Source organism: Gorilla gorilla, chromosome X (genome assembly GCF_029281585.2).
Source record: "Gorilla gorilla gorilla isolate KB3781 chromosome X, NHGRI_mGorGor1-v2.1_pri, whole genome shotgun sequence".
NCBI lineage: Eukaryota > Metazoa > Chordata > Mammalia > Primates > Hominidae > Gorilla > Gorilla gorilla.
In genome coordinates this window covers 131936705-131951505 of record NC_073247.2, presented here as the reverse complement: position 1 = coordinate 131951505, position 14801 = coordinate 131936705, and the positions used below count along the sequence as shown (strand labels likewise).

The 14801-nt window shown below is 39.0% G+C and overlaps 1 protein-coding gene and 1 long non-coding RNA gene across 5 annotated transcripts in view; both read left to right on the top strand.

The window, feature by feature from the left end:
- The first annotated feature begins 612 nt into the window (after window positions 1–612).
- LOC101149428 (putative uncharacterized protein CXorf42) overlaps window positions 613–14801 on the top strand; it is a 155739-nt gene continuing 141550 nt past the window's right edge. For 2 of the 4 annotated variants that reach the window (XR_010132584.1, XM_019019655.4), the window contains exon 1: window positions 847–1352. Coding sequence is in view for 3 of the 4 variants with exons in the window: in XM_019019655.4 (XP_018875200.1) it covers window positions 991–1352 (362 nt within the window). In the remaining variant the exon portion in view is untranslated. Of the gene's footprint in view, window positions 1353–5136; window positions 5773–5803; window positions 6896–14801 lie in introns of those variants that run through there. The other 2 variants (XM_055376243.2, XM_063703257.1) reach the window with 2 other exon arrangements.
- LOC129530030 (uncharacterized) lies at window positions 5837–9706 on the top strand. Its single transcript, XR_008675545.2, has 2 exons — window positions 5837–5932; window positions 6905–9706. It is a non-coding gene; the product is annotated as an uncharacterized lncRNA (long non-coding RNA).

Here is a 14801-nt window from a genome sequence, read left to right as displayed (position 1 = left end):
AAATTAGCCGAGTGTGGTGGCGGGCACCTATAATCCCAGCTACTTGGGAGGCTGAGGCAGGAGAATCACTTGAACCCAGGAGGTGGAGGTTGCAGTGAGCTGAGATCGCGCCATTGCATTCCAGCCTGGGTGACAGAGTGAGACTCCATCTCAAAACAAAACAAAACAAGCAAACAAAAAAAGAATATAAGAAACAAATTTTAGAAGTAGTAGGAGAGGAAGAAGTACAACCGTGGCTATCACCTCATCTTTAATAGAAAGTAGTCACTTTCTACTGTATTATTGTATGGAACATACTTATACTAAAACATTATTCTTTATTTGAAATTCAAAGATAAGTGGCCTACTGTATATTTCTTTTTGCTATTAATAAATCTGACAACACTGAAATAAACACTTTCAGTTGTGTACGAAATACTTTGAATACTTTGTCCCTTTTCTTCCCATCTCAGATTTTTCTTTTAATTCAAATAGACTCCGAAAAAATATGTGAATCTGTTTGAGCCAGTCCTATTTATTATATATGTACATATATACACACATAACCAAATGTACATATTTTATACACACACACGACACAGAGTGCGCCCAATATTATAGAACATGTAATACACACATTCACGGAAAGCACCCGTACACGAACAGAATTGTCTATGTTGTTGATATGGCCATTCTGTGAAATGTCTCCAGTGGACTGTCGTCCTGCCCTTCAGTTATTTCAAGTAGAAGCCTAAGGAAGACGTGGTCTCTGTGCGGATTTAGACCCTGGTGAGCCTCAATGCGGAACCAAAGGATGAGCGAAATCGGTTGCAGTGGCGGTTTATTTACACCAAGACACACACCTCTTCACCTTGGCCGGAGGCCACACAGACCTGGGGAAATGTTTTGCCAACGTACTCGCAATAGTTCCCATGGTTTCCTTTGCTCCCAGCGGTTGCGCGGGCTGGGTTTTCGGAGCAAAGGCAACGGATACTGCTGAGGCTCCTGAGAATGTCCCGTTTTCGAGGCTGCAGTAGCTCCAGTGTCCGGTTCTGCAGTGCCGAGAGGGAGGCCTCGGGCTCCGGGCGGGGGAATGTGTTGCAGTTTGTCCAAGAGCCCCAAGCCCAGCAAAGCCGCCCGTTCCCCGCTGGGGCGCAACTCTCACTGGAACTCTTGTTCTCTGACTGGGGAATGGAATGGGCTCAGCCAAGGCTCCCGAAACCAGCCCTGCCGCTCCCACTTGTGGTCGCATTCTCAAGAGCGGCTGTCTGCGCCGTGGACCATCACTTTCGCTTCTGCCTGCTCGTGCGCCTATTGCGGCAACTACTCACGCTCCTACGGGACGAGGAGAGGGAGGTGAATCCGTGGCAGAGGTGAGTGAGATCATGGCTGCACCTTCGCTCTAAGGAGCCCGCTTGCCTTCAGCGAGTCCGCTTCATCTTTCAGCCCGCTTCTGACCATTTGCATTTCGCTCCTTCTACCTTCACCGCGCCCATTTTCATCCTTTTCTGCAATCTATCCACGGCAGCTCCTTGTTCGCCCTTCTCCTCTCTCACATTCTCACTCATCCTTGGGCCCCCCTTTGTAGGGTGCCCTGGTCTCCCTCCACCCTCTTTCGCCTCTGATCTCGGAGCAGACACGGCTAAGGGTCACAGACCTACGTATAGCATTTATTTGCTTTGTGTTATCGTTCGTGAACGTATTTTTATTCTCCACTAGACTGAGCTCGTGGAAAGGAGGACCCCTATTTTATTCATTACAGAATTTGCAGTGCCTGGCACTTAATAGGGGCTCAATCTACTGAAAGTGTTGTGTGTCGCGTGAATGATCGGTTTGAGATCCTAACAGGCTAACTAAGTGGAAATTCCTTGTAGGGAGTTGGAAAGGGTTGAGATTAAGGGTTTAAATTGGAAAGGAGAAATACCTTCCTCTGAGACAAGATAATTGGATGAATGTAGGCAAAGTGATGTGCTAAACTGCAGATGTGGCTACCTTCAGGAAGGTCTTAAGTGGTCTCAATCTTGACCTTGAAGAATGAGAGGAGAGTGAGATGAGTTTTCCTCTAATGAGAGTGAATATTGGAGTGGGAAGTAGATGGTTTGAGAAGGAAAATAATTATAATTATTGCTGTGTAAGTACTCATATCAAATGTTTATTGAATGTGTCAGGTACTATACTGAGTGCCTTACATGCACTACGGTTAAAAAATGAGAAATTTAAAAACATTACAGGTATTGAGGGGTAGGTTGAAATTCCAACAGGTGGGAGATGTCTTGATGAGTCTTTTTCTTCCACTAGTGGGATGTAATAAAGCATAGTGATGAGAAGGACAGCCTCTGGATTGAGACTTTCTGAGTTTGAAGCCTTGCTTTGCTACTTAATACCTATGTGACCTTGGTAACCTCTCCAAGCTTCATTTTTTTTTTCACCTGTAAAAGGGGGATACAAATAGTACTGACGTTTTTAGGGTTATTGTAATGATGTAGTGCCTTGAACGTAATAAGCATTTCACAGGTGTTGGTTATTAGAGTTTCATGCCTGGGAGCAGAGGAAGTAAAAACAGTCCTGAGTTAGGTTAGAGATACACATTTTTTGCCCATGTGGGAGAGGTGAGTGAAACTACTGCACCTGTCCTCTGAGGAGCGCTCCTGCCTTTGGGATGGAAAGGTCCTCCCAGTTTGTGTCAATCAAAAAACTTATTTTAGAATCCTAACCAAAAGATATAAGAACAACTTGGGTAAAATTTGCATTTGTGCACATAGAAGATAAATAATTTATCTTAAGGCACAGATAAAACTAGGTAGCAGCAGGGACTGTTATAATCGTCTGCTATTCACCATGTTGATGAGGGAAGGATTCCCACCCTTTGTGTTATGGAGTAGCTGAACACAGGACAGATGAGATCAACAGCAGTTTATTAATCACATATGTTCACAGCTGGAATGGGAGAGAACACAGCGTGCCACGAAGGGCCACACCGAGGTTGCTGTTGGTAAGACAGTGAATAATCAGGGGCTGTGGGAGGTAGACTTTGTGGTATCAAGAAATTGAGGTAATACCTGCTTCCCCTTGGAAGGATATGATTGGCTTGTTTGAATAATTCCACAAGCTGACAATGTACTAAAATCTGCTACCCAGAGATAAGCTGGAACTGTGTCTGGTCTCTTTGAGAAGGAGGGTCATTTGGCTAGGGGACCTTATTTGCAGGAGCAGAATGGAGAGGAGAATTCGCAGTAAGGCCATTGGGAGCCCTCCTGGTTTCCCCAATTGTCAAGGTAGTACACAATATTGGGCCTTAATTTTGTGCCTCACACCACAAAGACTGTGTGTCTTTATAGTCTGGCAGGCATCCTTGGTCCCTATACTCATATTCCAAGAACTGTTAGACGTATGTTTACTTTTTGATTACCTGCTCTTGAAATGGGAAACCCTCTGAGACTAACTCTGTATACTTATAATACCTTTTCCCTGAATAAAGAAGTAAAAAATATTTATTCAAACAATGAAATCAAACATATTTATTTTATAAGGATTTTTATAGACGTAAGCAGCTAAACTTTGGGGAAATTGAACCTCTCTTAGTTTATTTTTTTCAGCTTATGAGTAACAGCAAAAATTAAAACAATAAATGACAAACATTATAATACAATAAAAAATTAGTGTCCTCCAAAGAACAGATAGGTAAGGTACTCTTTTTTAAAAAGGAACTAAAGGGAGTCTAACATACCTAAGAATTAAAACATGTTGCTAGTGGATTTTAGCATGCTAATTGTTTTCTTCAAATTGTATTCATGGGGTGCTAATTTCCTATTAATAGAGGAGTTCAGTGTTAAAACAGATAATACATTTATATTTTGATTTTTTTCTTCAACCCAGGAGCAGATTGCATCCCAGACAATAGTATTACACAGCGATTTTTTAAAAATGCAGATGCCAGTGTAGTTCGGTTTAGTTAATTTTCCTGTATCCAATACTATGTGAAATATTAGTACTTTTTTTTTTTTGCTTATTTCTTTTCTCTTTGGTGTTGCTCATAAGTTTCTTCTTCCCTCTCCTCTATTTCTGTGTTTAGGTTGAGTTGAGGCAATGTGTTTCACAGGTAAACCTGTAATTTGTGACAAGGTGATAAAACATTATTATCTGAAGTGTATTCTTATAGATACCCTTGGTAAATGCTTAAAGGACCTGAACTCATAGAATTAGAGTCAGAAGGAACCCTAAAAATAATTTTCTAGGCAATACCTAAATTATTGCAGATGTGATCTTCAAAGGGAAAGATTATATAATATAGAAAGTCCCTTTCTAAAGTATTGTAGAACTTTATTTATTGATTTATTTGCTTTCTTTCTCTTTCTTTCTGATGCAGGGTCTCACTCTGTCACCCAGGCTAGAGTGCAGTGGCACGATCATGGCTCACTGCAGCCTTGACCTTCCCAGCTCAAGTGATCCTCCTGCCCCAGCCTCTCGAGTAGCTGGGACTACAGGTGCACACCACTACACCCAGCTAATTTTTAAATTTTTTGTGCAGAAGGGTCTCACTATGTTGCCCAGGCTGGTCTTGAATTCCTGGGCTCAAGCTGTTCTTGTGCTTTGGCCTCCCAAAGTGCTGAGATTATAAGTATGAGCCACCATGCCAAGCCTACTGTAAAACTTTAATAATACTTATTTTAAGAATTATCTGCAACAAAACAAATATATATATATTTATATATAAATATATATTTAAATATATATATATATATATACACACACACACACACACACACACACACACAATTTTTTACCGTGACATAGCCTCAGGTCCTGAGAACATGTGTCCCCCAAATCTCTTTAGATTGTAGCTTCTTAGGATCTTCTTGCTCTGAGGAGACAGAACAGTTGCTGCTCTACCATTTGTTTTTTACATGCTTAGAATAAAATTATAATATCTTCTTCAGACTTTTTATATACAGTTTCTTTCATCTTTCCTTCTGATTCTGTTTTCTCTATTTTTAGCCTGTGATTTCTTCTGAAAATATAAATCCTCCATGCTGCTTTCAGTTTGAGTAGTGCTTTGTAATCTGTAAAGCATTGTGCAAATGTAAGTTATTTTATTATTATGAAGGTGGCAGACCCTTGAACTGTATTTATTTATTTTTTATTTTATTTTATTTTTAGGCAGTCTTGCTCTGTCACCCAGGCTGGAGTGCAATGGCATGATCATGGCTCACTGCAGCCTTGACATCCCAGGCTCAAGTGATCCTCCCACCTCAGCCTCCTGAGTAACTGGGACTACAGGAAAGCACCACCATACCTGGCAAATGTTTTAAATGTTTTGTATAGATGGGGTCTTGCTATTTTGCCTAGGCTGGTCTTGAACTCTGGGGCTCAAGTGATCCTCCCACCTTGGCTTCCCAAAGTGCCGGGATTACAGACATGAACTGTATTCTTATGAAAGCAGTCCAATGCTTGTTTTTAATGGTTCTTGGACAATTGTCATTGTTGCTGAAAAGTTTTAAGCCTGTGTTTTTATACTCTATGGTCCATATTTCATCACTTTTCTAATTCTTATAACCATTTTCTTTAAATTCAGCTCTGCTGAACATATTGAAGTAAAGAATGAAGAGCCAAAGAAATGCACTACTTCAGTTTCCACATCAGAAAGGATTTTTAAGATACAGACCTTTCTTGAGAAGTTAAAAAAAGTTTATAAATAGTTAAACATTAGACTTTACTTTTATTCAAATTGCCTATCATCTATTCCTTTTCAGTATTTCAAATGCAATAAAATTGATAATCAGAAATACTTTTTTAGAAGTTACTTTTTTATTTATATTTTTTATAGAAAAATAGTAGTCTAGTCATTCAAGTGAAAGGTCCAAGAAAGGAAGAAAGAAAAATTTATCAAAAAGAAAACACAAGAAGTATTCTGAAGATAGCGACAGTGACTCTGATTCTGAAACAGACTCCAGTGGTAAGAAAGCCAACAGCATTCTGCAAGCCTTGCTTCAAAACTAGTTTTATTTCTTTAAACTTATTTTAGAAGAAGATTCCTGAAAACACTAATAATACTGAAGAGTTTTTGAACGCTTGCTAACCTTGTGCCAGGCATTCCCCATAAGTGCTTTATATTCATTATTACCATCTAATCCATAAATAACTGTTGGGTACATCTTATAGATGAGGAAATGGAGACAGAGCAGATTATAAGTACTGTCCCCAAGGTCACACAGTTGGGATTCAAACCTAAGCAATCTGACTCCAGATTGGTTGTGCATAGTTGTACAAAGCACATGGCACCAGACCAAGTCAGGGGATTGGGCTGTACCAAAGTAAGCCTTACAGGGCTGCATCAGCCCAGTGGAAGGGCTCATTTGTGTAATTCTCGTGCCCAGTGGGCACTGCTGTACAGTTTTCAAAAAGGCACTCCCTTTAGACTGGCTGCCAATTTATGGAAGGCACCCCATCTGGGGTAGTGCATCACAAAAAGCCACCTTTTTTATGCCCTCTCCTGGCTAATGATTGACCAGAGGGTGCTTCCTCTTGGTTGGCATATTCCACAAAGGCTCTGCTTCCTCTGATATTGCCCCAGATTCCTGGTCCCCAATGTCACTTTACTTCCTTGCCACTGGAAAACTAAACTTTCTTAAAGCACACATCTAAGCATGTCAGTGCCATACTCAAAATCCTTCAGTAGTTCTCCATAGCCCTCAGGGTAAAGTTCAGACCCTGACTGATCCTTCTCTAATCACATATACCCTGTCACTTTTTGTTGCACCATACTCTGTGGCCTGAAAACTTTTTTTCTTTCTTCCTTTCTTTCTTTCCTTCTTTCTTTCTTCTCTTCTCTTCTCTTTCTTTTCTTTTCTTTCATGCCTGCCTGCCTGCCTGCCTGCCTTCTTCTTTCTTTCTTTTTTCTTTTCTTTCTTTTCTTTTTTTTTTTCAGGGCCTCCCTCTGTCACCCAGGCTGAAGGGCCGTGGCTCGATCTCTGCTCACTGCAACCTCCACCTCCAGGGTTCCAGTGATTCTCCTGCCTCAGCCTTCCGAGTAGCTGTGACCACAGGCACGTGCAACCATGCCCAGCTATTAAAAAAAAAAAATTGTAGAGATGAGGTCATGCTGTGTTGCCCAGGCTAGAACTGCTTTCTGTCTCCTCAGTATTCCATGTTCTTTCTCTTGACTCTATTGCTTGGTAGAGAGGCCCTCTGCCTACAATACCAGTCTCTTCTTCCAACAAGCTTGGCTTACTCATTGCAACAATGGATTTTGTAATCAAATAACTACTCTAAGAGCCACCTTTCTTGGTCAACCATTCCTCAACCCCCCTCCTCAAATCAGTTCTGATTTTGAGACTCCTCTGTGTGTCCAGAGCACCTCAAGCTTCCTTATGTCACTCTGGATTGTATCAATCTCTTTACCTATTTGTCTCCTCCATTAGACTGAGCTCCTAGAAAGCATTCTCCTTCCCCACACATAGTTTTCTTTCCCTTTTTATCATGGAAATCTTCAAATGTTCAGAAAAGTAAAGGGAATAGTATAATTAATACTATATACCTTAGTACTCAGGTTTAACATTTGTTAGCATTTTGACATGTTTGCTTCAAATATGGATTTTTCACTAAGGTATTCAAAGTAAATTACAAATGTCATCACATTTCGCTACAAAATATTTCTGTGTATCTCTTTAAAATGATATTTTCCTACTTAACCATAATACCATTAACTTATGAAAAAATTAACATTAATTTCTTATATCATATAATACCTAATGTGACTTTAATAATATATATATCCCCAGTGCCTAGCACAGTTCTTGACAAATAGTAATAAATGTTTGAATGAATAAATTTCTCTGTAACAACAAATGAGAAACAGCAAAAGCATATTTATTTACTCAAAAGTATTGAGGTTTTAGAGGTAACTTTTTAAAAATTATAATGTGTTTTAATTTGCAGACGAAGACACAAAAATGAGAGCAAAGACAGCTAAGAAAAAGGAAAAGAAACGCAGATGGCCAGATTTTTTCCTTTAATTTTTATTATGGAAAAGGTCAAATGTGTATAAACATACATAGAATGGTATAATGATCCCTCAGGCACGTAGCACCCAGCTTGAACAATTAACAACTTGTGGGAAATTGCCATTGCCCCCTAATTAATTTGAAACCAATCCCAGGTATAATGTCATTTATAAACAATTCAGCATGTTTCTCTAAAAGACTGTTTTCTTTATTAGTCTGTTTTCACACGCCATAAAGACATACTTGAGACTGAGTAATTTATAAAGAAAAGAGGTATAATTGATTCATAGTTCTGTATGGCTTGGGAGGCCTCAGGAAATTTACAATCATGGCGGAAGCCAAAGGGGAAGCAAGGCACATCTGACATGGGAGCAGAAGAGAGAGTGAGAAGGGGGAAGCACCAGACACTTTGCAGACAACCAGTTCTCATGAAAACTCACTCAGTATCATGACAACAGCATGGGGGAAACCCATCCATCCAATTACCTCCCACCACACCCCTCCCTCCACATGTGGGGATTATAATACAAGATGAGATTTGGGTGGGGACAGAGCCAAACCATATCAGATACACGTTCTTTTTCTAAAAACATAACTACAATACCATTATCATGCCTAAAAAAATTAACAATAACTCCTCAACTCTCATCACACTCCATTTTTAAATTTTTGTTGTTTTCTAGCCTAGCAGTTTCACATGAGGAAGACAGCATAAAGAAAGCCAAGGTCTGACTGCTTCTTTTTGATGATCAATTAATCTAGAATATTAATCAGGGAACTACCTCCTCCCTCTTGCTTCTAGCAGCACTAACCAAAAGGTTCCCTTTTTGTGTTTTTATCATCAGGAACCAGGGTCCTTTCAAGGAGGTTGAATGAGACAAAATACATTTGAATGCATGATTGTCAGCTTCTGAGCTGGGGAATATGCAACAATATGCCTTCTGGGCTGGGGATGGGAGAGCAAAGGGAGAACTGCCTCATTCTGGCTTTGGTAGAGTCTCCTCTTGTGTTTCATTTGATGCAGAGGAACTTTGGGCCAGAATGATTCCTATTTCCCTATGTCCTCCACAGAAAGGGAGGACAGTGAACAGAATTTGGAATATACTAGATAGATGTTTGGCTGCCACCTTCCCATAAAGCCCTATGAGTAGCTTCTTCGGAAGATTCCTTTAGACTACAGGGTTGTGTCTAAGCTCTTCAGCATAAATGGAGATGGGCCCTGTCTTGAAACACACTGTTCTTTTACTAGGGACTTTCCCCACCCCCATTTTGCATATGTATGTATGTGAGCCGTACAGGGCCTATTGGTGATTGAGGAATGTCAGCTCATAAAATGAGGCTTCCTTGTAATTCTGTTTAAATGACTTTTCCTTTGAAATTCTTATCAATACCTTATTTGGCACACAAAACAGATATACAGTTGACCCTTGAACAACACAGGTTAGAGCTGCGTATGTCCACTTATATGTGGATTTTTTTTCAATAAATAGAATTGGCCCCCCATCCACAGGTTTCACACCTGCAACCAAATGCAGATCAAAAATATAGTATTCGTGGGATGCAAAACCTGCAGATAGGTAAGGCCAACTTTTTGTGTACTTGGATTCTGCAGGGTCAAGTGTGGGGCTTGAGTATGCATGGATTTTGGTATCTGCAGGGGTCCTGGGAACCAATGTTTACAAGGAATTCACAACTTTTTTTAAATAAAAAATGTGCCTTATAAAAAATGGTGCACTGACTTTTTTGTTTATTTAGTTCATTTAACAGACATTTGGTGAACTGCACTTGAGGATGTGCCATGCAGAATTTGAATCTGGCAGAAAAACATTTTGGAAAAATTTGTAAAAAACAGACCTAAGAAAATGGAGACTACAAATGAATGCTGATGACAGGGGCGTATACCAGGCCAAACAAAGTCAGGGCAAAGCAAGGCATAGACAGAGGAGGCAAGGACAGCATGGGAAGCCTGGATATTGTAGGCTGCAGTGGCACTACAAGAACCCAACTCCAACTGGGCTCCAGAACAAGGATGGCATTATAGAGCCCATCCAAGATTATGATGACAGGGAGATCGATGGCAATGGGTGACATATATCTAAAATCTAAAGCCTTCTGATATCTTCTCTACTTGGTCTTCCTAATCTTAAACCAAACCTTCAGGGGGAGAAGGAGAATTGGTTCAGTATATTTAATAGTTCATATCTTAATAGAAAAATATAACATGCAAATCTATGTGCTATTGAAATTTTAAACCACAGTGGGAGAGACTATTATGTTATTACTAAAATATCTTAGGAAAGTTAACACTGCAAGCCTTCCCTTCAGCTCACCTTTAGTGAGCATGGACTATTTGCCAACCTCTGGACTAGGCCTCTGGCTTTGTTTTGTAAACCAAAAAGTATCTGAGACAGGTCTCAATCAATTTAGAAAATTTATCTTGCCAAGGTTAAGTATGCACCTGTGACGCAGCCTCAGGAGGTCCTCACGACATGTGCCCAAGGTGGTTGAGGCACAGCTTGGTTTTATACCTTTTAGGAAGACATGAGACCAATCACTATATGTAAGATACACATTGGTTTGGTCCGAAAAGGCAGGACAACTCGAAGTGGGGAGGGGGCCTCCAGGTCATAGATAGAGACAAACGGTTGCATTCTTTTGAGTTTCTGATTAGTCTTTCACTGAATACACGATTTACAGGAATATTCACTTATCCCTTAGTCTGGCTTAGTCAAACAATAGGGCAAAGAAAGCAATCAGATATGCATTTGTCTCACGTGAGGAGAGGGATGACTTTAAATTCTGTCTGTTCACAAGGAATTTCCTTGTGAGCAAATTGTGAGGGAGGTATATAGCTTTGTAAAAAATCTTTGTAGTTATCTTATTTAGGAATAGAACAGGAGGCAGGTTTGTCCTGCCCAGCTTGACTTTTCCCAGCTTGACTTTTCCCTTTGGCTTAGTGATTTTGGGGTCCCGAGATATATATATATTTTTTTTTACATTTCCCCCCTTTTAAAAATCCTTCAGAGAAAGCATTTTAGAAGAAAATGAGTCCTTTGGTCTTAGGTTTGTCTGATCTCTCATGGCTAGGATGCTTTATTCCTACATGATTAGGTCCCATGTTATTAGGAAAGCTCATGTTTAGTAGGTTGTGAAGTTTCATGTCCTATGAAGAGAAAACGGGGAGGAAGGGAGAAAGGCAACAACAAACAAGAACAATCCTGGAAAATCTATATAGGCCATATTACTCTGAAGTCCATGCATCAGTAGGCAGGTATGAAAGTGGTTGATGTATGTAAATAGGTTGCTGTTATTTTCTTCTGAAGTTGTCTAGCTTCAGTTTGCAGGGCTTGAAGAAAGCACAGCTTAATTTTTAGTGATTTTAAATGAGGAAAAATGGGGAAGAAGGGAAAGGAAAGAAGGACAATTTGAAAACATTATTTTGGAGACTTGTAGCCAGGAAAAAAATTAGAATTCAGTCTAAACTATAGAAAATGATAAAAATTGAAAAACACTAGGCAAACTAGAATCTAACAGGTATACTATAGTTTATTTGGAAACATATTTTTTTCTCTCTCCAGTCCCGTTTTCACTAAAGACAAATCATAGGACAAATTCATTGGCAAAATAAGTTTTAGTCTTATGGCTGCGGTATTTGCATAAAGTCAGCAAAAATAATTATTTGCCATATAGTCTTCTCTTTTTTTAAAATTGGCTTTGCTGGAACTTTATTCCATAAGGAATCTCAGATTCAACTTTAATGCCTTAAGCCCAGCCTGTGCCTGCAAATACTTGTATTAATTGGGTGAATTCCTCACCTCAAGGTCCCCAGAAAACTTGGGTCTCCTGGGCCTGTCAGAAAGTGGCATTCTTTACTTACCACATGTTAGGAGACTGTACAGGGACTGTGTAGATAAGGTATGAGGATAGCTTTTACAAGGGGCTTTTTTTGGCCCTGTAAGTCAACTTTGATTTCTTAAAGGAGACTATATCTGAAAGTATGTTATTCCTGTCAATACCTGGGTAAAATAACCAGTTTTTTCCATTTGTGTCCTGTTACAAAAGAAAACAGATTCTTATTGCACTTATGCAACTAGCTATGTTGCTATAAGTTAAGTATACATTCAACTAGTTTCCAAATTTTGGAGAGATCAGGTAGAGAGAAATATGCACTAAATTTTGTTTATAGGAGTATACTTAAGTGTTAAAAGCTGTAAATAGCTCAAAAGAAAAGTTTTTTTGGCTCTGAAAAACAAAGGATGAGCAACATTTTGAGCAAAAGTCATAATTATTTCAGTCTTCTATTAGTTCAGTCTATGTAGTTAACTCCTGTTCTGCTTGATAATCATGAACATTTCAGCTCTCCATGGGAGCCTTGGAGGTTTTTCCTCTATTCTAGTGTCACAATCTCCAAAATTATCAAAAGTGTGCATTCAAGAGCACCTGTCAGAGTCCTATGCTGATTATAAAACCACCTTTTGAAAAGGATGAAAGTGGCCAGGCGCGGTGGCTCACGTCTGTAATCCCAGCACTTTGGGAGGCCGAGGCAGGTGGATCACAAGGTCAGGAAATCGAGACCATCCTGGCTAACATGGTGAAACCGTGTCTCTACTAAAAATACAAAAAAAAAAAAAAAAAAAAAAATTAGCCGGGCGTGGTGGTGGGCGCCTGTAGTCCCAGCTACTCAGGAGGCTGAGGCAGGAGAATGGCGTGAACCCGGGAGGTGGAGCTTGCAGTGAGCCGAGATGGTGCCACTGCACTCTAGCCTGGGCAACAGAGTGAGACTCCCTCTCAAAAAAAAGATGATGAAAGTAAAATAACTGTGGATGAAAAAATCTTAGAACAGTCATATTTAAAGAGACAATTGGCAAGGAAATTTGGTTACTTCTATGGCATACAACAATTTAACATAATAATCACAATTACCACTGATAACATGCTATAAGACACATCAGAATCACAGGAATTTCATATAATTCTGGAACACATACTAATAACACATTTATATAAATCCAAAGAAAGTTAAACACTTTCATATTTAACAATACTTCTGTATGGTTTTATTACATCAAATAAGCCAAAGATGTCTCTTTTGGACTTCAGGAGACTAATATCAAAAAATTAATGAGGTCTGAAGTTAAAATTTGATTTTGAAAAGTTTGTCAAACATAAATAGTTTAAAACACATGATATCACAAAATAGGATCACAGGTCATTGTAAAATAAGTCATTCATTTAGCCAAAGTAATAACTCGATTTTTTAAAAAAGTTAAAAACTTTTATTCTTTGAGACAGGAGACTTAATTTCCAAAACAATAAGTCCTAATAAAGATGGCATGAGGCCCAATTAAATTTGTTTTTCAAAATTTTATAAACCTATAAAATTTTAATCATCTTGACCATAAGATATAATTTTCCTAAGTCCTTTTTATAACCTTTATAACCTTTTATTAAGGAGTGGGTGAATGCTTCAAGAAAACCTTGTTAATCTAACACAGGGACCCATATGCTGGTCTTACATCAGTGTGCCTTTGACATTAATGGTCAAAATCGGCCCTTATAATCTCACAGATCCACCTCTCTCATGATAGTCCCTGGGCCTTGAGGAGTTGAATAGCTTTAATTTCTGGCCTGTGTCTCATGAATGCAGTTTATTTTGATTGGCATCTTCTACCGGCTCCGAAGATGAGGCTTTAACGGCTGTTAGTGTTTAAGATTTAGCAGGACTTGGTCCTTTTTAGACCCTTTTTAGACCCAGGAGTCAAAGCCCCGTAACTTAATAGCACAAGGACTTTAAAAGCACATACAGAAAGTTTCATGGATGTAATACCCTCAATTAAATTTTTTTTAATCTCAGTGTTATTTCCAAGCAAACCAATACTTAGTAATGACAGGAATTATTTTGATAAAGCACAAAATCTGTTTATTAGGCCAGTTACCCAAAGGCAAAAGAAAAGATCTGCAGTATGACTGCTGTTCCCTATGGGGAGTCCATTCAGATAACCTGCAACTCAAAACTAATGAAAAGGGTACTTGAATTAGTTAGACATAGAAAGAGTGTTTCCTGGGTCATAAATGCAAATTTTCTGGTTCATAGAACAATTTAGAGCCAAGAGCACAGAATATTATGTTGGAAGGAAACGTTTTCTTTAGACCTTTACAATAAAACATTTTTAGCATCAGGCTACAAAAATTAGAACCTGAAGGGAAAAAAAAACTTACAGGAGCTGAAAATGAGTTGAATGATAGAGTTATTATTTCAGGCCTTTTAAAAGGGGAGAGAAAGCTGAAAACAGTGAGACACAAAGTTGAACTTTGTATTAAAGAATTAAAATGTCTTGTAATTTTAAGAGTAAAGCAATACCTTAAGAAAATTTCATTGTTCTAACCAATTCTTTAGTATATGTCTTTTTTTAATATCAAAACCCAATCTCTAGAAAGACCATTATAAATCATTTCCCTTTAATTATAGCCAATTAGATCATATAAAAGTTTTTTTCCATAAATCTTATGACTTATACATACCATTCATGACACGCTTGGACTTTCTGGTTTGTCCTGAACATCCCTCTTTCTTAAACAACCAGTCATTTTATTCTAGGAGAAAAAAATTTACCATATACGATTCTTTTTTTTTTTTTTTTTTTTTTGAGACAGAGTCTTGTCTGTTGCCCAGGCTGGTGTGCAGTGGCGCCATCATGGCTCATTGCAGCCTTCACCTCCCAGGCTCAGGCGATCCGATCCTCCTGCCTCAGCCTACCCAAGTAGCTGGGACTGCAGGCATGCACCACCATGCCTGCCTAATTTTTGTATTTTTTTGTGGAG